The 12757-nt window shown below is 50.6% G+C and overlaps 1 protein-coding gene across 7 annotated transcripts in view; it reads left to right on the top strand.

Moving 5' to 3' along the window:
• ARIH2 (ariadne RBR E3 ubiquitin protein ligase 2) overlaps nt 1-10804 on the top strand; it is a 35260-nt gene extending 24456 nt beyond the window's left edge. For 3 of the 7 annotated variants that reach the window (XM_060402551.1, XM_060402552.1, XM_060402554.1), the window contains 8 exons: nt 28-178; nt 1114-1235; nt 2382-2491; nt 3835-3952; nt 4909-4959; nt 5050-5071; nt 7092-7243; nt 8077-10804. In XM_060402551.1, the coding sequence (XP_060258534.1) occupies nt 28-178; nt 1114-1235; nt 2382-2491; nt 3835-3952; nt 4909-4959; nt 5050-5071; nt 7092-7243; nt 8077-8502 (1152 nt within the window). In that variant the 3' untranslated portion in view covers nt 8503-10804. The remainder of the gene's footprint in view (nt 1-27; nt 179-1113; nt 1236-2381; nt 2492-3834; nt 3953-4908; nt 4960-5049; nt 5072-7091; nt 7244-8076) is intronic. The other 4 variants (XM_027957664.2, XM_042236243.1, XM_027957665.2 and 1 more) reach the window with 3 other exon arrangements.
• The last annotated feature ends 1953 nt before the right edge of the window (nt 10805-12757 follow it).

Here is a 12757-nt window from a genome sequence, read left to right as displayed (position 1 = left end):
GGCTCACGTCACTGTACCTCCCTCCAGGTGCCCCCAGCCCACTCCCCTCACCACTGCGCAGTGTGTATGCAGTTTGTGCGGAAGGAAAACCTCCTCTCTCTGGCCTGCCAGCACCAGTTCTGCCGCAGCTGCTGGGAGCAGCACTGCTCCGTGCTCGTCAAGGACGGCGTGGGTGTGGGTGAGTCCCCGTGGGGCTCATAAGCGGCTGGCAGGAACTGTTCAGCTTCAGCCCTGCCCTTTCTGCCACTCAGGTGTTCTTGTGAACCTAACTGAAGTTTTCAAAATCAGAACCATTGGTTTCCAAACATGTCAGTCTGAACAATGGCAAGGTTTACCCTAGTCCTGAGCAAGATGCAAGAGTTAAGGCTAATGTTTGGGCATTTATGTAACTGCTGGTGTGACGGCAAGGCTACCTTCTCTTGCTTTTTGGGAGAACTGTCCTTTAAGCTGCCTACCTTGTCTATCTTGATTCTCAAAGTGGCAGCCATACTTCAGAAACTCCTAGAGGGTTTACTGTGATTTAGGTAAGCACAAATCAGACTTGGTGATGAGTTAAAGGAGTCTTTGTTAAATTATGACTTCATGATATTAAAATTAGCATTATATTAATTATATCTGTAAAAGCTCACTGTGTTGATGGTAATCACATGCACATAATAGTAAACATCACAAAGCTAAATTGTAAGTCAAGAACCCTCTGGGATTTTTTAAGCAGTTTTTTTTAATCGGTGCTATTTGTGATATATACTATTTAATTGCTCTTGTTTTTGTTGTTTGGTTGGTTTTGGGTTTTGTGGGTTTTTTTTTTTTTTTTTTTTTCTTTTTGTTGTGCTGTGTAACTTACAGGATCTTAGTTCCCTGACCCAGGGCTCTGGTAGTTAGAGTGCCAAGTCTTGACCATTGGACCATCAGGGAATTATCTGTCATTTTAAAATTTGTAATAATATTTTAGTTGCATCACTATATAAATATATTGATTTCTCTCTTTGAATAAATTCTGATGCTGCTGGGGTTCCCTGTGTAAAACGTGAGTTTGTTGGGTGAACTCAGCAAATACATTATAGGTGTGTCTTCTGCGATACAGTTGTCCATCCGGTTGTCTTTCTTCAACAGGTGTCTCTTGCATGGCTCAGGACTGCCCACTTCGAACACCAGAGGACTTCGTGTTTCCATTGCTGCCCAATGAAGAACTGAGAGATAAATACAGGCGCTACCTCTTCAGGGATTACGTGGAGGTATGCCCAGCTGCTGCCTGGTCTTCCTGAGCCTCCTTTTCATCAGATGCTTACCAGTTACTGTACAGAGGAGGCTGCCAGTAGATGCTTTCAATCTGAAGAAAGAGCTGCACAGCTTTTAAAAAGTTTGAAAACTCTAGAGTACTAGTAAATCCCAAGTCTGTTTCTTCCTCACTCTGTATCCTTTGACCCCTTAGATTCCTTCTCTGAGCCTTGGTTTCTTTCTTGTGTAGAATGGTCAGGCACACCCACTTTGTGAAAGTGAAAGTCGCTCAGTCGTGTCCAACTCTTTGCAGCTCTGTATAGTCCCTGGAATTCTCCAGGCCAGAATACTGGAGGGGGTAGCCTTTCCCTTCTCCAGGGGATCTTTCCAACCCAGGGATCAAACCAGGTCTCCAGCATTGCAGGCAGATTCTTTACCAGCTGAGCCACAAGGGAAGCCGCATCCCCCGCACCTTACGCAAAGTTACTTAAACAAGCTATTGTATGTCACGGGATAAACATAAGTCAGGCATATCTCAGGAGTTGCTGTTCTATTCCCTTCACCTTGTGATTCGGCCCAAAGAAGGGGTGTTGCTTCTTGCATGATTTGGCAATTTGTTCGAGTTCTGAGTGGTCAGTTTTGGAGTCCTTCCCCTCTGTTGGGCTACCTGTTCAGGCTTGCTGGTTCCATGCAGCATAATTTTGATCCTTGCCTATTATTCCTAAGCTTTTTGGATTGACTGATGGTGTGGGTCGTCTCATGCACAGGCTGCAGGAAAAACAAAAGGCCTTGTTCCGGGTGCTCTTGGCCACCTTTGGTAGATGCCTGAGGGTTGTTGAGCCCCTCAGGGTCTCATGCACAACGACTGGGCCGTGTTCCTTTCCAGCCCTAGTCCCTATGCACTTTCATCTCAGAGACACGAGTCTGTATTCTGTTCTGTCATCTAAGCTTAGGCCATTCTGATGAGTTGCTCCCTGGCTTAAGCTAAACATTCAAAGGACATTTTCAGGACCTGCTTAACGTCTGGTCTTCATGACATCCATCATGAATTCCTGTAGCCCCTTGATGGAAGAACAGAAGGCGTTTAAGTACTCAGGGAGGTCTAATTTGGAGGCACCAACTAGGGGATGTCCTCATTGTTCCCCCCCTTGGTGTGTTCACAGAGTCACTACCAGCTCCAGCTATGCCCTGGTGCAGACTGCCCCATGGTTATCCGGGTACAGGAGCCCAGAGCTCGCCGAGTACAGTGCAATCGGTGCAACGAGGTCTTCTGGTAAGAGTGAGTGTGGATGCCGAGCAGCCCTGGCTGGTGCCTTCTCCTCCTCTCGAGCATCACTGCTGTGGCTCTTGCGAGGGCGGGGCTGGGAGAGGCTGGGCCTTTGGGCCAGAAGAGCAGCGCTGTTCTACGAGGGCAGATGTTTGATGATACTCAGTCTGGAGACAAGAAGGAGACACAGACTCTTGGAGAATGTGCTGGGGTTTATGCTACTAAGACTCAGGGCCCAGAGACTGCGTGTCTGTGTGGAGGTAGATCTCTCTGCACAGATAATGCACATCTTGCTGTATATGAAAGCTCCAGCCACCAGTACTTTAATCTTTCTCTCTGTTGGCCATTCTGCTAATTTTATAACACTGCAATTCATAAACATGGTTTACATCTATCTGGGGTTTACTCTGTTCAGTAAACATGATGGAACTAGCTGAAGCATACTGAAGGCTTACCAGCGGAGCCGCTCTCTCCTGACCGCTTTCGCTTCATTGTCACAGCGACTGTGTGTGATTGGTACTGCTGTTCCCCTTTCTTATAGGTGAGGAAAGCAAGGTGCAGATAATGGCAGAGCCTTCATTTAGGCCCAGACCTGTGCCCTATTCACACCTTGCTGGAAGAGTCACAGTGGGGCTTCAGGGAAAGTAGAGAGAAAATGGGGTCCGTGTGCATATGTGCCTGCCTTTCAAGGCATGGTCGAGGAAGTCGGTGACTCACCAAACATTAAGAACCACCAATGTGGTTGCTCTCTACCCTTTGTGTCCCATGTTAGGGCCTTCTTTCCCTGGGACATATGTGGGCTACCTGCCTGAGAGCTTTTATCCAGAAAGTCACCGTTGGCTTGGACAGAAGGGAAATTAAAAGCACAGGAGCCTGGCCTGATGAGTGTTGGGGTTTTTCTTTTCTGATCCTGAGTTTCGGGCATTGTCAGAGGTAACGTGCCCCTCACAGACTGCACAAGTGCCGACAGTGTGCATCCGGTGGATGCCTTGGACTCAGATAAGCCCGGGCTCCCAGGCCTGGATCTCATTCCTGCTTTGGGTTGGAGTTGAGTCCTCTTCTCAGAATACCCCCCCGAGCCGTTTGAAAAGCTGAGTTCTGAATTTGATATCCTGTTAGGAAGGATTGACATCACCTAAAATATTTAAAACAAATGTCTCATTTGGGTTTATTGAGAGAAGTCCCCCGAGGAGTTCAGAATAATCCTGGGTAAGTCAAGGTCTCAGACGCCATGAGAGGTGACTTTTTACCTCTTGGAAAAACATTCTAATTCCAGATCTGTTGGCTTGGACAGAAGGAAAAGGAAAAACACAGGATCTGACCTAACGGTTATCTTTTCTGGTTTTAAGTTTCAAGTGTCGTCAGATGTATCACGCCCCCACAGACTGCGCCACAATCCGGAAATGGCTCACGAAGTGTGCAGACGACTCTGAAACAGCCAACTACATTAGTGCCCACACTAAAGACGTAAGGACTGTATCTTACCTGTCCTGGGTCTGCCCTCCCTAGTGCCACCCGCGGCCACGGGGCTCGTGATGGAGGTGGCAGACCCTTGCCCTGGCGTGGCAGAATTTGCAGCAGTTGATCTTAGCGTGCACCAGGCTCCTTTCTTTTAATAAAATGCTGAAATGCTTGGAGAAGTTTGACCCTCAAGAAAACTCATTCGAAAAAAACTAGGTTTTACTGAATGCCTCCCCAGCGTTAACAGCTGTGGGAGGGAGGTGGTTGACAGCCACATCAAATAGTAGCAAAACTGTAATGCAAGCCCAAGCCTGCCCAGTTCTCATTCTGGAAACATCCCACGGGAAAGCATGGCCCGCAGCCCCTAAAGCTGTGCATGACTCAGCACTCGGGGCCCTCGCCCTCGCCGGTGCCAGTCACACCCTGAAGCGAGGCACCCTGCCGCGCAGCTGTGACCATGATGTCATGAAGGAAGGTCCTCTTCATGGCCGTGAAACGCCCGGCCTCAGAATGGTCCCCACTCTGTCTGGGGCTGCTGGCATCTCAGATGGGAGCGAGCTTTAGAGCTGATTTCCATGCCCTCTTCTGGAAGCCGAAGTTCAGGCAGGCTGAGCAGGCCCCAGTCCAGGGTGGCAGCTCGTAGGCTGTGCTGGCGATCCTCCCAAGCTGGCCAGTTTTTTACTGACTCAGCTTGAGCTTAATCCGAGCGGCCTCCTGGCAGGAACAGATGGTGGCAGACTTAGCGGGGCTCAGCTTGAAGTGTTTCAGGGCCAAACCTGCTGACCTCATTTCCTTGAATTGCTGTTCCAGCCTCAGCGACCCGCCACATTTAAGTGAGAGGCTCCTCCCCAGAAGTGCTCGCACGATGAGCTGCTGGGCACGGGTGCCAGGAGCTTTGTGTAATTTGTCTTAGAACCGGCCTGATGGTGCGTGAGCCTAACGGCGCCCTTCTGTCTCCTCAGTGTCCCAAGTGCAACATCTGCATTGAGAAGAATGGCGGCTGCAATCACATGGTGAGCAGAGGCCCGTGCGTTTTGCTTGTGTGGCCTGAAGCCTTTGGTCAGAGTGCCCTTAACATGTTCTCTTCTGTTTCCCTCCGACAGCAATGCTCCAAGTGTAAACACGGTGAGTCCCAAGCTCGCTGCACCAGGCCCAGCGGCACAGTCTGTTTCTCGTGCACGGGTCTCCACTGCCTTTTTTTTCCCCCACTGCTTTTATGATACAGTGATCAAACAGGGTGGCTTCCGTCACTTACAATCATGAGGACCAGAGTAGAGCAGCTCTGGATTTGCTGATTTATTATTTCTTGGTCCCTTAAATAATCCTGCTGCCAACTTTGGGATGGCTCCTACACTCTCACAAATCCTCAGTCATCCAAGAAGAAAGTTTTAGTGTGTTCTTTTGATTTTTGCCGAGGCAGGTAAGTAGCATGGGGCTTTTCTGTGCTGCCTGGTGGACACCGATTAGAGCAGGCTGCCTATGGTTCTCCTGGAAGCAGTCAAATCCTAGTTTGCCTTTGAGGTTTTATAAAAGTTTTCAGAGAGGGTTTCTGGCCTCCTTCATCTGGCCGGTGTAGGTTCCACAGAACCGTTGGTTTTGCTTTCCTTCCTGCCAGATCAAGTAAAGAAATAAAACTCCTTCAGGTAGAATATATGTTCAGACAGACCTCTTCCACAGCTGCTGACATGCCACCCAGCTGGTCCTGAGAGTTTCTCTTTGTAAGAGCCTGGCCACTGCTGTCCCTGGGTCCTCCCAGGATCACACTGAAACCAGAGTAGTCAAGGCGAGGTTTTAGACAGAAACGGTGACGCTGAAGTGTAGAATGAAGATAGGCCAAGAGTAGTGGGTTGTTTTCTCGGTGAAATTCCACCGTGTCTTTTCTCCATGTGTTTGAATAAGAGGGACGTGCACGATCCACTTAGAACAGTGCATCAGATATGCGTACAGTTCAAAGAGAAATGCCCGGGCGCACACCCAGCACCCACCACAGTCCTGGAACTGAAGAGTCCTCAGTGTGTCCTCTCCTCATCCTTAACTGCCCAGGGGTAACTACCGTACCTCACGTTGCTGAATAATTTTACCATCTGGATGGGCAACCCTAAGCAATGTAGCAGTATTTAAGACAGTAGCAACCACAAGCTAGCTGACTGAGGTGAAAGCTGTACTGCACTCTTCCGTGAAGCCTTCCAGGGGAGGAGAAGTGAGCGGCCTCTGGGTCTCTCGCTTCGGCCCTAGCTTCCCCAAGTTTTACACAAGCCCCTGTGGGGAAGTCAGTCAGCCAGCTTATGACAGTGAATCATGGGAAACAGTGTTTACTGCTGTCTGGGTCTCTGGCAGAGTCAGAACACACAACCATGATTGGCCCCTGTCCATTAAGCCACAGTAATTGTTCAGATATATGGCATCCATAGGGGATCTCTGTTTTTCCCTCTTGGCTTCCTCAGTGTGGAAACAGAGTCATAATTCTGGGGATGAACTATAGGGTAGCAGTGGGTTTAATAAAAATGTGCTTTTTCTCTTTTTTGTTTTTTGTTTGGTTGTTTTTTTGTGTTCTTTTTTTGGTCACACTGGCTTGCAGGATCTTAGCTCGCCGACCAGGGATTAAACCTGGGCCCTGGCAGTAAAAGCAATGAGTCTTGACCAGTGGACCACTGGGGAATTCCCATAAAAATGTGCTGTTTAAGAAAGAAGAAAAAGGGGGGAATGTCTTCATCCCCAGTTTCATGTTCAACACCTAGGACAGGTGTTGAGAGTGGGAGGTCGACAAGAGGGCAGAGGTATTCTCTGAATGGCCAGGTGGGCCTCAGTTGGACACATTCTGCTGCTCAGGAGGCACTGACGCAGCAGACCAGTGGCCTTTGAACGGTCAGCATCTGCCTGCGTTGGATTAAAAAGGCACTAAGCGTATGTGTTCTTGAAATGGAGACCATCTGTAGGCTGTTGTTCAGATGGGCAAGGACCGGGTGCTGGGACTGTGGGCCATGACAGGCATGAGATGTGTCCACGCCCTCTGTAGAGGCGGCCGGGGAGAGTTCCGGTCAGGTGATCCCCGGAGCCGGCTCTGTCTGGCTCCTGCTCCGCCTGTGCCTGTGGAGGAAGGCGGGCTTGTGTTGTGTGGTCAGTGCTGCGTTCTCTATCCCTTCAGACTTCTGCTGGATGTGTCTAGGAGATTGGAAGACCCACGGCAGTGAGTACTATGAGTGCAGCCGGTACAAGGAGAACCCCGACATCGTCAACCAGAGCCAGCAAGCCCAGGCCAGGGAGGCCCTCAAGAAGTACTTGTTCTACTTTGAGAGGGTAGGCGTCCTCTCCTGCACCTGCTTCTCGAGGGTAGGCTTCTTCCACTTGGCCCTGCTGGGCGAAACTCCCAGTAACCGGCGGCCGCAGCGGCGCATGCATGCCGGAGTCAGGGCGTGGAGCGCCGGCCAGCCCGAGTGCTGCCTGCAGGTGTGGCTCTCGGCTCCCCAGGCACAGCCAGCAGGGAAGGACCGGCCAGCCTTGTGTGATGCTGAATTGTGAAGGATAAGGAAGGACCATCAGGTGGTCTTTATCCATCCAGTGCCACGGTTGTTGTTTGTCTTTAATTGAGGTATTACTGGCTTACAATGTTCTGTAACTTTCAGATGTACAATGTGGTGATTCAGAATTTTTAAGGGTTATACCTCCTTCATCGGCATTATAAAATACTGGTTACATTCCCTGTGCTGTTCAGGATATCCTTGTAGCTTATTTATTTTACACACAGTAGTTTGTATCTCTCAGCTCCAGCCCCCATCTTGCCATGCCCCTCAATCCAGTGCTGTCTTAATAGACAGATTCAGAGGGCAGTTTTTCCCAGAAGCCCACAGAGCATGGGACCTTTGGTTTCTAAGCGCAAGAGACCTGGGAGTACCTAGCTTTGCTTTGTCCTCGGAGCTAGAGTCCTATTGCTCTAAGCGGGTAGAGTGATCTGGCAGGCAGATAGCGGCTCTAGACAGGGTTGGTAGTGTAGACTGAGGAAGCCCGCCTCGTGCGCTCCCGAGGACACACAGCCCCCATCAGCTAGACGAGGCTGTGACCATTCTGAACAGCTTTTGAATCCCTGCACTTTCCTGGACGCCTGCAGCTTTCTCTCTCCTCTGACCCCATAGTGGGAAAACCACAACAAGAGCTTGCAGCTGGAGGCACAGACATACCAGCGGATTCACGAGAAGATCCAGGAGAGGGTCATGAATAACCTGGGGACCTGGATCGACTGGCAGTACCTCCAGAACGCTGCCAAGCTCTTGGCCAAGGTTTGTCCCCCCTCAGTCTTCCCATCGCTTGTTCTCTGTGAGGCCCAGACCTCTGAGGGTGGGAGGCACTGTCGGGGGCAGGGCTCACCCCCTGTGAAGCCCCGCATGTGCCTGCTCATGGGTCCACATCTTCCTGGGCTGTGCCCACTGAGGACTCTGCCCTCCCCAGACGTCCAGGGCACTCAGTATTCCGGTGCCTCTGCCTGCGGGGACAGAACCACAGGGAAAACGAGAGCCCTTCTCTTCTTTTGTCCCATCCATGCATCACTCAGAGGAAAATAAGAGATTGTTTTTGGACAAGTATTGAGATAGATGTGTGGACTCTGAGGTCTGACTCAAGAGGGAAGAGCCGTTGAGGCAGCTGCTGGTAATTAATCCCAGTGTGGAGAGGAACCATGGGTGTTCTGTGACCATTTCTGCTTCAGTTTTTGCCATGTTGTCCCCCAGTGCATCTTTTATTTGCCTTGGCCTCGTCTCTTTCAGGCCCATACCTGTAGAGCCAGGCTGATTTGCATGGTGGGGTGAGACCTGTGCCAGCAGCGTGAGGTCCACGGAGTTAAGTGTCATAGACACAGACCCCTTGTCTTCTGTTGCAGTGTCGATACACCCTGCAGTACACGTATCCGTACGCCTACTACATGGAGTCCGGGCCCAGGAAGAAGCTGGTAAGGGAAGCCGTCCTGGTGCTCTGCCCTCTTAGCTTCAGAGGGGCCTTCTCTGCCCGCACCTTGCAGGCGAGCAGGGACCAGACCCTTGGTGGCTGGGAGGACAAAATCAAAACAAAACTGGCCACTGGAAAATTGTGCTCTGCAGGCCCCGACTAGGCAGTTCCAAAGTAGATCTCAGGTGCTGCCATTTTGTGTAATAGGAAGGCAGGTGTACCGAAGCCATTAACAGCTATGTTTTTTAGGGTGGCTGACCACTTGGGAACCAGTGCTTATGTTTTGGGAGGATACCCAGCATGTGTGTTCCTAAATACTGTGGAGTTCATTAGCATCTTTGTGTAATTTTCATCTTAGATAGGGGTTATTTCCTCTCCAATTAACAAGGTGATTCACACTGATTGTTCAAATGTTGAAAAAATTAGGAAAACATTTACATCATCCATCATCCCCCCTAGAAAGAAATGAGCATTGTTAGCATTTCCCAGCCTTTGAAAATTAGTACTGTTTCTATAATCATGGTTATGTATATAACATTTTTTGTTACAACAGTTTTTGCAGCTGTCATTATTCACCAGGCTGGAAAATGCCATTTTTAAATAGTTGCATAGATGTCCCATTATATGGTCGTACCATCATTAGGGGTGTTTATTCTTTCTGTTTTTCACTATCACAAATAAGACATTGGGAAACCTCTTCATGCAAGAGGCATATACTTACTAAGGCAAACGATCTGAAAATTTTGAAGACTCTTTTCAGAAAGGCTGAAAAAAACGAAGTATTCAGGGAGCACAGTGTCAGTGAATGTCCACTTTGACTTGTTTTGGCAGCGGCCATTTCTCCGCATGTCGGGAGCATTCTCCGTGGCTTCGGTCCTTCCCCTTTCTCTGGGGGTGCAGGGCGAGTGCAGCCTGGCCACCTGGCTGTCCTCCGTGGGCAGCCATTGGATCAGCCTCTGGCTCTGGGTACAGGAAGTAGCACTGCCCTCTGAGGACAGCACTCGGCTGTCTGGAGCTCCTGCGAGCCTGAGGTGCTGCCTCTGCCCCTCCCGTCTGCAGGCCCTGCCCTGGCTACCGTCCCCTCTCCTTTTGACCCTCCTGCTCTACCCATACAGTTTGAATACCAGCAGGCTCAGCTGGAGGCTGAGATTGAAAACCTGTCGTGGAAGGTGGAGCGGGCGGACAGCTATGACAGAGGGGTGAGTGACTGCTGTCCTCTAGGACCCTCTGGCAGGCAAGGGAGAGCTGCTGTGGTGATCGGTCCCACAGCAGCTGGCCTGGGGGCCAGAGGCTGCCGCTGAGAAGGGTGGGGAGGGCCGTGCTTTTGACGCCTCGGAGCCCGTGGCGGGGGCGGCTTCCACTAGCCCATCCTCTTGGGGCTGGGCCATGCAAGCCCATGTCTTGCTTCCCTGGTGCAGGACTTAGAGAACCAGATGCACATAGCAGAGCAGCGGAGGAGAACGCTGCTGAAGGACTTCCACGACACCTAGGCTGGGACTCGGGCGTGCTGCGCGAGGACGATGTGGCTGTGAGGTCTCCGGCTGCCGTGCCGCATGCTGCAGGCTCCCTGCCTCTCACGACCCCAGGCAACAGCCAGGACCCCACTCCGAGAGACACTGGCCACACACCTCTTAGTCAATTTCTGGTTGTTTGGTTTTTTTTTTCCCCTCCTCTTTTCGCTTTTTGTTTCCACCAGGGTTGAGGCTCTGTTGAATTGGCCTCTTCTCAGGACTGTCAGTTCCCTCTGGATAGTTGCTGGGAGGGAAGGAAAGTTTTTCTGAATGACTATTAATAGTATTAGATCATTACAACTTATGTAATTTTCAAAGGTTGTACAATTATACAAAAAAAAACCGGGGGGCAAACCAACGATAGAATGACACAGAACCCTTTTTAAAAATAAACTGGCATTGGAGTGTTTTACCCTCTAGCTATTTTACTTAGAATGCAACATACGCTGTCTGCCCCCCTTGCCTCAGGATGTCTGCTGCACATGGGCCCCGGGTGGTACTTGCTTTCCAGATTCACACCCCTTTGGCCACAGCTGGAGCCCCAAGGGAAGAGCATGGGTGGCAGATGGTGGAAAATGGGGTTGGCCTGTGTAACACCGTGGTGTGCAGAGAATCACGCCCGGCCTCCTGCCTGGTCCTTGTAGACCCTTCTGTGATCAGGGTACTGCCTCACGTTGGCAGTTAGGAGACAATACAGAACAGAATCTTGCCCCCGGTATCATCATGTCCAATGGCACTGCGTGTCTGTGGACTCATTTATCTTGAAAGTGAGCTTTACCTGGGCCTGGCCACTTAGGCCAGAGCCCACAGCAGAGCGCATAGGTGAGCTGTGGTCCTCCAGCCCAGGGGATGCAACTTCAGCACAGTTTTCTTTTGTTTCCTGAAGAGAGATGATTCCACTTTCAAAGGGAATCATTCCCCCAAAGCCTTGTTTTACCTCGGCCCCTTCTTTTGTGCCAGTGTTCCATGGAGGGACCCCAACCAGGTTGACGCACAGCCATACCTGATGCTGGCCAGCTGCGCTCTTCTCCAGTGAATGTCAAGGTCAGAGTTCAGCAGAGCCCTCCCTAGGGCTCTGGTCTGCCTGGCTCAGGGGCTGTGTCTGCACAAATTGTTTTCGTGTTAACCGGGAGTGTATGTCTCCATGACCTGCTTTGGGGGTGGGATGTGCTCCCCCTCGCCTGGTTTCCGGTGTTGGAGGGCAACACCTCTAGGGTCTAGAGTCTGAGGCTGGTTGGGGGGGTTCCTAATTTGTGGTCCCCGCTCCTATACCAGGAGGCTGGCCAGGGGAAAGGCCAGTCTTTTCACAGTGCAAAGGAACAAGCGGTTTGCATGGTATCCTACTTGTCCTGAACCTGGTCCTGTGGGCCTTTCAGAAGTTACATCTGTGAGTCCTGGGGTTCCTGCGGCTCTTGTTCAGGGCCTCCTTGACCTCCTGGAAGAGTTGCCTGGAAATCTGTGAATAAATATTGTGTTGGAAATTCTTTGATATTCCAGCATTTTCACCTCAGTCAGTAATTCCCCCAGGTACCATGTTAGTTGCAAACTGAATCGCTCTTGGAAGACAGAGGACAGTTGTAACTCTTGGGGTCATGGGGTCCATGGTTGGCTGCAGGCCCCCTTTCTCCCCAGTCATGTTTTGCCTCTTCCTGTCATCGCCTGCAAGGAAGGGACCATGGGGTGGAATGAGAGGACAAGTGAGTACAACAGACGAACCCAGAACTGGACAGCGCTGAGCTAAATGGAGGAGGAGCGTGTCCACCTAGAGGTGGGGTATGACTGCTCTGTTGGCACATGGAAGATCCCAGTATCTGGAATGTTCGCCTCTCCACTGAGTCCTTTGGGTCACCGCCGTGGCAGCAGCAGGACCTGAGTTGCAGCTCTGCACCTTCAGCCCCACCCTGTGCGGTTTGCACTGTGTAACTGCCACACCGTGCACTTGCAGCCAGCTGTGACCCCCAGCCTCCGGAGCTGCAAGAGGTTCTGTGCCCAGGCCGCAGCCTGCAGCCCTTGGCCTGTGGAGAACTTCCTTCCATGCCCCAAGTGGCTGTCTCTTGCTAACATCATCAGGAGCATGGAAAAGTTCAGGCAGAATACTTCTGCCCTGCAAAGGAAGGCACAGTGTTTTCACAAATTTATCATATATCTTTGTTTTCTTCAAAGAAAAAGTTGAGGCAATGTCATCTGCTCAAAGTTGAGTGGTTTACTCAAAATAAACTGAAAGTTTCTGATTATAAAATTGCGTGTGGCATCTAGAACTTATTTTGTAGGACAGTGGTTTCTCTAGTGTCCTAAGGAGATTGATAAGATAGTCCCTAAGGGTGAGTGAGTGGATGAAGCCATGTATGGCACACTGATGAAATCT

This window comes from Ovis aries, chromosome 19 (assembly GCF_016772045.2).
Source record: "Ovis aries strain OAR_USU_Benz2616 breed Rambouillet chromosome 19, ARS-UI_Ramb_v3.0, whole genome shotgun sequence".
Lineage (NCBI taxonomy): Eukaryota > Metazoa > Chordata > Mammalia > Artiodactyla > Bovidae > Ovis > Ovis aries.
The sequence above is the reverse complement of the archived record's forward strand: the minus strand, read 5'-3'. Positions and strand labels throughout refer to the sequence as shown.